The 8340-nt window shown below is 42.4% G+C and overlaps 1 protein-coding gene across 3 annotated transcripts in view; it reads left to right on the forward strand.

Moving 5' to 3' along the window:
- PLCG2 (phospholipase C gamma 2) overlaps positions 1-2772 on the forward strand; it is a 137793-nt gene extending 135021 nt beyond the window's left edge. For all 3 annotated transcript variants that reach the window (XM_006754468.2, XM_006754465.2, XM_006754467.2), the window contains 2 exons: positions 1198-1382; positions 2438-2772. In XM_006754468.2, coding sequence (XP_006754531.1) covers positions 1198-1382; positions 2438-2480 — 228 coding nt within the window. In that variant the 3' untranslated portion in view covers positions 2481-2772. The remainder of the gene's footprint in view (positions 1-1197; positions 1383-2437) is intronic.
- The last annotated feature ends 5568 nt before the right edge of the window (positions 2773-8340 follow it).

An 8340-nucleotide genomic window follows, 5' to 3' on the forward strand; every position in this document is an offset into this window, starting at 1 on the left:
GGCAAAAAGAAGGTATTTTCAGACATTCAAAGGCAGATAACTTAGTCCTAACAAATCTTTGTTTAAAAAACCCCCCAAAATACTTACTTTTTTTAATAAATATTTTTATTTCAGAGAGGAAGGGAGAGGGATAGAGAGATAGAATGAGGAGAGAGAATCATTGATCGGCTGCCTCCTGCATACCCACTACTGGGGATCGAGCCTGCAACCCAGCATGCTCCCTGCCCGGGAATCGAACTGTGATCTTTTTCCTGGGTCCATGCTCACTGAGCCACACTGGCCAGGCACCGTGATCAATTTTAAAACATTTTCATCACCCCCAAAAGAAATGTCCTGCTCAGTAGCTGTCTCCACTCATTTCATCCCCACCCCAGGCAATGACTAGTCTACTTTGTCTCTATGAATTTGCCTGTGCGGGACATTTCATAGGAATGGAATAATGGTATGCGGTCTTTTGGAACTGTCTTCTTTCCCTTAGCATAATGTTTTCAAGGTTCATCCGTGTTGTTGTGTGTTACCTTGCCTTTTAATAAGGCTCTTTATGAGATCTTAGATGCCTTGTTACACCCTGCTTACCTTTCTGTCCTCATATTAGTCTGTTCTCTCCCTCATCTGCTGGGTTCCACTTTACACACAGAGCGGCTTAGGCCCTCTGCACTGGGATAAGGTCCCAAAGGTGGTGTAGACCAGTGAAAAAGCAGATTTGATTAAGAAATAGGGTCAATGGGCAACGCATTTGTTATTCCAGTGTTTCCCAATAAAGCCGTCCTTTATTGTGAACAAGGGTTTTTTAAACTGCTTGCCTCTAATGCAGTGGTTCTCAACCTCTGGCCCTTTAAATACAGTTCCCCATGTTGTGACCCAACCATAAAATTATTTTCGTTGCTACTTCATAACTGTAATGTTGCTACTGTTATGAATTGTAATGTAAATATCTGATATTCAGGGTGGTCTTAGGCGACCCCTGTGAAAGGGTCGTTCGACCACCAAAGGGGTCGCGACCCACAGGTTGAGAACCTCTGCTAATGCAATCAATACCTGCCAGTTTTATCTTTGGTTAAAATGGTCTCTGGATTTTCTGGGATAATCCCAGTTTGCAGAGCTTCTGCCCCGTGCCTCCCTCACACTCTGAGATTCGATGGCCCACCTTCCGGTTTGGAAGACATTGTCACCACATGGTTGTTCTCTTCTCTCCAGGAGAGTGAAGAGGAACTGTACTCTTCCTGTCGCCAGCTGCGGAGGCGGCAAGAAGAGCTGAACAACCAGCTCTTCCTATATGACACACACCAGAACTTGCGCAATGCCAACCGGGATGCCCTCGTTAAAGAGTTCAATGTCAACGAGAACCAGCTCCATCTGTACCAGGAGAAGTGCAACCGGAGGTAGGCCACCTCTTCCCACGTGCAGACCCTCAGATCTCACTCCTCCCAGCACAGTGACATCGGGCACCTGGGCCAGGCTGCAGGAAGGCGCCATCGTCTTTAGAAATCCTTTGACTGGTACCCTTGACTCTAGCTCTCTTTGCTCAAAAACTGAACTTTCAGTAGTATCCTAGGTATCTGCACCTTCCCCAAGTGGAACTATCATCATTGGGAGGACATTTCAAGATAATGAAATGTCCTGAAGAATGACATTCCTGAAGAAGGTCAATGGGAAAATAAACAATGACCACTACCTTTTAAAGAGACCCTATCAAGTTCTCAAGAATGGGCTAGCCCAGGGGCTCTAAGTCAGGGCAGAACCCCCTCCAAGTGACCCTTTTGGTTGTGCTGCAGACATATAATGGGGGTGAGACAGCCAGGTGTGCCCAGTGCCCTGCAGTGTGCTAGATAGTCCTGCTTAACAAGGCATTACCTGCCCTGGCCAGGTAGCTCAGTTGGTTAGAGTGTCTTCCCGATATACCAACATTGTGGGTTTGATCCCCGGTCAAGGCACATACCAGAATCAATGACAGTAAGGGGGCGAGGGCATGTGTTGGAGGGCAGGAGCAGCCGGGGAGAGGTCAATGGGGAAAAAAGGAGACAAATATAATACTTTTAACAATAAAGAATTTAAATTTAAAAAAAGATTCAATGAATGCATAAATAAGTGGAACAACAAACCAATGTTTCTCTCTCTCTCGTCAAGAAATAAAATTTTGAAAAGCACTAGCTCCCCCAAATTCCTATAGCAGCCTCCGAGGGGAATCAGAGTGTAGACTCCTTACCCATATTATTCTCATTTCATCTTTACTTCAACCAGCAAGTAGCAGTGACCTCAATGCAATGACCAGTGAAGAAATCGAGACGCAGAGAGATTAAAAAATCTTGCCAGGAAGCCTCCTCCCCGATTCTCAGCCCTGTACCACGCCACCAAGAGCGACCTGCAGTTGTGCGTTACAAAGCACGTGGCCTGTGCCTCAGCCTAGAGGGTGATGGTGAAATCTGTTTTATTTCAGGTTAAGAGAGAAGAGAGTCAGCAACAGCAAGTTTTACTCATAGAAGCCGGGGTGCGTGTGTAAGGGTGTTGTGTGTGTGCATGTGTTTGCATGTAGAAGAATGTGCTGTATTCAGACCATGGGATCATGCTAACCTGGGACGTCATCCTCTACAATCAAGATGACATTCCTGAAGAAGGCCCAGTCAGCATGAGCTGAGTGATTTCCTCTTCATGTTTTCATCTTGGACAATTTCTTAACTTATAATTCTCTATAGAGGATCCCCAAATCACATTCCTCGTCTTTGGCTGCTTGTGTTCCAAACCTCATTGAATAAAAGCAGTGAAAACCTCAAACAGTTAGACCTTCCATGCATGACCTGCACAGTGAGCAGGATTCCTTTTCTGGCCTCTAAAGACCCAGGTAATTGACTTCCACAGGAGATGAGCCCGCAATGTAAGGAACTAATAAATTAGCTTTGGAAAAGGATTTTAACTACAAGGCAAATGATTCTACAATTAAGGCCATTGGATTTCACCGGGGCTCAGAGAGGAGCCCTGCCCCTGACTGCCACATCTGCCCAGTTTCCCTGCCCCGGGTCAGTGGACTCAGCTCAATGCACTTTAACTACCACTGGCTGGCTAGCTGGCTAGACAGACCTGCTATGGTGCCTGAGTCCCTGGACTCTCTGTTCATTAAGACAGTTTCTAGTTAAAGGCAGAGATTTACTTTGTGACTGGAGTTATTGGGGGTGGGAGGTGGAATTCTTGGAGCCGCTGATTTAAAAAGCTGTTAGCAACCAGAGACCCAGCAAAGGCTCAGCCAGCTTCTTACTCCTGCTCTGCCCACTCCTGAGCTGGCTGCGTGACCCCGGGGGCAGCTCTGGGTCTGCAGCTCCCACAGACAAGAGGCCAATTCACTGATTGGAGGAGGTGATGCAAGTTAGGTTCCATGGGGCAGTTTCTCGGTTTTCTGAAGCAGCAGGCCGAGTCATGTGGCTTAAGCACTAGAAAGGTACAGAAAAGCTCAAATGCAGCCACCCCGGAGCCTCAGACCCACCTGGGACAAGATGACACTCCTCTGCACCTTTCGATACAATTTAATGATTTGTATGTAGTGTGATGACTTCGCAAGGCTTTTTAAGGATGAGGTTAGTGGTTGGGGGAGTGGTCAGTAGAGTCACAAATTACTCAAAGTGAACTGAGAAACGACTTAGAGGAAAAAAGGTGTGACCGTGAAAATGATTGTGGGGCAGGAACAAACAGCAAGCGGTAAGACTGGTGGCTTTACTGGGATGAAACTGGGTCCTAGAAGCGCACTGAGCCCTTCCCTAGTTATCCTGGGCTTAGGTGCATGTATTGCTGACAAGTACATTAAAACCAGCCAGGCTCTCTCTGATCAAAAGACCTTATTCCTTCATTCCACAAAAATTTCTTGAGCACCACCATATGCCAAACACTATGCCAAGGTCTGGGGATACAATGTTTAACAAAAATGTTTTTTTAAAGAAAATAAAAAAGCCATGGTTACTGGTCTTATGGTTGCATATGCTTCTAAAAGAAATGCATTTTACCTTCTATGAAGCAAGGAGAATAGATAATAGCAGTCTGACCAAGGGTGGGCTCTTACTTTGTGACATTATTTTAGTTATTCCTTGAATTGGGAATTGCTATTTATTTGGCAGCTAGTAACTGAGGGAAGACTATTCCTGATGGTAGCAGATGTTCAAAGCAACTTTCAGGAAAGGCTGGATGAAAAGGCATTGAACTGAAGGCTGCCGGGAAGGAATTTACAGATTCTGCAGCCAGTGCCCCACTAGCCACCCCCGCCGCTACCCCCATACCTCTTCCGGCTCCATTATTACCTTACACCGTAGAGCTCAGATTTTGCTGTCTTTTACCTCTGTTTTCAGCTCAGGAGTGAGTAAAAGACATTAACCTTGCACTTCACTCCATTTTAAAGCCAAAAAGCCAAGTAAGGCCCTTTTCTGCTTCCAATGGATGTCTTGCTACCATATCAAAGAAATGGAGAAGTGGTGGCATAGAAACCAGGAGATAAGCATCTTTCAGCTGTCACTGTGTAAAAGCCACACCCAGCAACAAGTGCAACGAAAGAAGAGGCAGGAGATGGGGGGTGGGCTGAGGGGGTTATACTATAAAGGTGCTGGGAAAAACTCGCGCCCTAAAACTGTCTCCTCCTTCTAGGTGCTATAATAACTTGAATCCACCATTAGAGAGTATTTGCTTTGGTTGCAACATTCTCTTAATAGGGTAAAACATGAATCTGGATTCTTTCTCTTTTTTTTTAATATATTTTATTGATTTATTACAGAGAGGAAGGGAGAGAGATAGAGAGCTAGAAACATCGATGAGAGAGAAACATCGATCAGCTGCCTCCTGCACATCTCCTACTGGGGATGTGCCCGCAACCCAGGTACATGCCCTTGACCGGAATCGAACCCGGGACCTTTCAGTCCGCAGGCCGACGCTCTATCCACTGAGCCAAACCGGTTTCGGCGTGAATCTGGATTCTTGGTGGTGGTTCCCTCAGGAAAGACACCGAAAGGGAAAGGGAAGGGTGCAAATTACATCATTGCTCTTTCTAGAGTTTGCCCAGATGCCACAAAACCCAAGTCCTATAACTTATCTAGCTGAGATTATGATTTAACAGTAATATGTTAAACACAGTTAATTCAGACCAAGCAGACGAAGACAAGAATATCCTAAAATACGGCAGCAGCAATGACGGACCAAAACCATGATTATGTATGTTGTTAAATTGTTTTTGTTCATCATTTCTCTAAGGGTATTATTGAGGCATCAGTTATTACATCAAAAAAATGAAGGGGGAGGCTGGTTAAATCATTTGAGTTTGGAAAATTTAGGGTATACAAAGTTAAATTTTTTTTTTCTGTAAAACTTGGGTATTCTAATGTGCATAGTTAAGAGGGGTATAGAATATCACATTTCCCAAATTTGATCTCAGGAACCTTTTGCTAAGGAATATCTCATGGGACTAGTGTATAGTGGAATGCATTAGAAGACTTGCTGCTCTATTAAGAAGGCAGCCAGGCATCATAATCTAATAATTTACAGTTGAACCTTAAACAACAAGGGAGTTAGGGCACCGACCTCCCCCCACATACACACACTGTGCAATCAACTTTTCACTCCTCCAAAATTAAACTACTAATAGCCTATATTGACCAGAAGCCTTACCAATAACATAATTAACACATTTTGTATGTTTTATATATACACATATATACATATATATATATACCAATGGTCTTTTTAAAAATATGTTTTTATTGATTTTAGAGAGAGAGGAAGGGAAAGGGATAGATAGAAACCCTAACCCTGCACACCCCCTACTGGGGATTGACCCTGCAACCCAGGCATGTGCCCTGACTGGGAATCAAACACGTGACCTCCTGGTTTCTGGGCTGATGCTCAACCACTGAGCTATATTGGGCAGGCAATGGGTCTTTAAACTGGGCCAACCTTACCCCTAGTAGTCTACCAGAGCTTTCCGAAGAATACACAGGCTTGAATCATTTTAGGGGATCAATTCTCAGATCCCCACTTTTCTATTGTACAGTGTCATAAGAATCATCTGCCTGAGAAAAATGTCCTTTTCTCCCTCACAAAAGAAAACATATCTTTCTCCATCTTCAATCTTACTGTAAAACATGGCTCAGGTATAAAATTCAAAAATATGGGTGTTTAGACAGTGAAAGCTTCTTAACAGCAGGGTACAAATCCTTTTGCAAGTCTGATGGTTCCCTATTCTTTGTTTTCAACAAAACTGAGGGAACACCCAAGATTTCTGAATATTTAAAAAATGTAATTCTGGAGGAGTTGGAAGAATTCAGTTACCCTGCCATCGCAAAACTCCTTCTGTTCCCACCTACTTACTGGTATTAACATGGATTATCTACACTCTCATATAGAAAATGTAAGAGGAGAACAGAATTGATGCTGGACCATGGCGATTCTAACAAAAATCATCTTAATCCACAGATGGGTGAAATAATTGTGGGAATGGCGGCAGGAGAGGCCTTCCTCATCTCATTGAATGATAGATACATTGCCAATGGAATTTTACAGTTTAACAATTTATTAAAATTTTTACTATATTTGTTTATTAAGCTCAATCCAGTGGAAAAATTTAAATACATAGAGCGTTATGATTATAGGATGTTATATAATTTTATAATAAAAAGGCCAAAAATAATTAAGCTAAAATTTTGAGGAGGGAATAGATTCAAAATACAAATTCAAGGAGTAAAAGGAAAAATGTGGCATTTCCTACTATTAAAAATTGCTTTCTTCATGTAATTTTTGAAAGGATGACAAATACTGGGTTTAGAGCCACTTGGCCAAATTCAAAAAGGAATGTAACAGTTTTATTTAAAGATGTGATATCTACAATATGTCAGCACTTATATATTCTTTGCAACTATTTAAGATGAAATTTTTAGACAAAAAAATAAAAAATTCACTGAAGAGGTATCAGAGCATAAAATTTTAAGTTGTTCATCAAGGGCCACTAAATGATGAGCTGTATTTGAAAGCAAGAAGAATGGCTAAAAAGGGCCTTAATACTTTTAACACTTAAAAGGAATGTAACTTAACTTTCAATTTGTATGGCATTTAACTTTTTGGAGGCAACCCTAAAATCCATATTCTAGCCAATAAAAAGTCAATAATTAGATTAAGAAATATGCAGAATTATAAAATTGGCATTTGAAAAATACTCAATGATTTGTCTCAGATTTTTAATTTTCAAAATATTTTCATCTTAAAGAGCCAGATTCCACCGTGATCCTGTCTCTCAGAAATTTCCATCTTTATTTTTCCTTAGGCTTTAAAAAGCTGCATTTGTAAACTTGTATTTCGTTATTAAAGCTTAATTTATTTCTATATAAATAGTGTGTGCTTGTGTGTACATAGAGAATTATGTGTATGAGTCACGCAAACATTGGCTATTGTTAATGTGAAAATTAAATGGCTGTATCAGATTTTTAAAAAATAAAAATTTGGTCTAAATGAATGCAACAATCTGTCCAGGACTGTTTTGTTTTCTTTTTTAAAGCTGGTCACTTTTAGTTCCTACATAAAACAATAAAGAAATACTTCAGCCACGAGGTAGGCACAGTTATAATTGTTTTTTTGAATATGTTTTTCTCTCCTGTCAGTTCCAAGAACTGATGTAAGATCATCTTCTGACCATAATGAACTGGTGAGGCCCGCTGTTCCCTCCAGCTGAGTGTGGTGTGCACCTCCCTATCACTGAGTCAAGCTTGCTCACTGTTTGAGTCTGTGGCATAGGTTTACAGGGCCAACAGAACACTGTCCTGACGCTGTCTCCATGGCTCTTCAAGCCTGGGGATATTTGTGATTGTCAGGCTGCCCTCATTCCTTTTATCTCCCCATCCATCCTGGTCTTTGAACTCTCTGAACTCCTTAGCAGGCACGTACAAGACCTTGGGTGTGGTGGTCAGTGCCTCTTCAGTCAACTGATAGGTTAAGCCAGTGGTCGGCAACCTCATTAGTCAACAGAGCCAAATATCAACAGTACAACGATTGAAATTTCTTTTGAGAGCCAAATTTTTTAAACTTAAACTATATAGCTAGGTACATTGTTATTAACTTAATTAGGGTACTCCTAACCTGGCCTTTGCTAAAAACGTCCTCAATCTGAGGGGTCGACCTTAGCGAACGTACCCCCACTTCTAACGCCACTTCTTCAAAATAGACTCGCCCAGGCCGAAAACCGACTTCTGCACCTGGGCCACGAAGTTTCAATCGCACTGTACGTGCACGCCTGCACGTGGTATTTTGTGGAAGAGCCACACTCAAGGGGCCAAAGAGCCACATGTGGCTCGCGAGCCGCAGTTTGCCGCCCACAGGCTGAGGGGA

This window comes from Myotis davidii, unplaced genomic scaffold, assembly GCF_000327345.1.
Source record: "Myotis davidii unplaced genomic scaffold, ASM32734v1 scaffold391, whole genome shotgun sequence".
Classification (NCBI taxonomy): Eukaryota; Metazoa; Chordata; class Mammalia; order Chiroptera; family Vespertilionidae; genus Myotis; species Myotis davidii.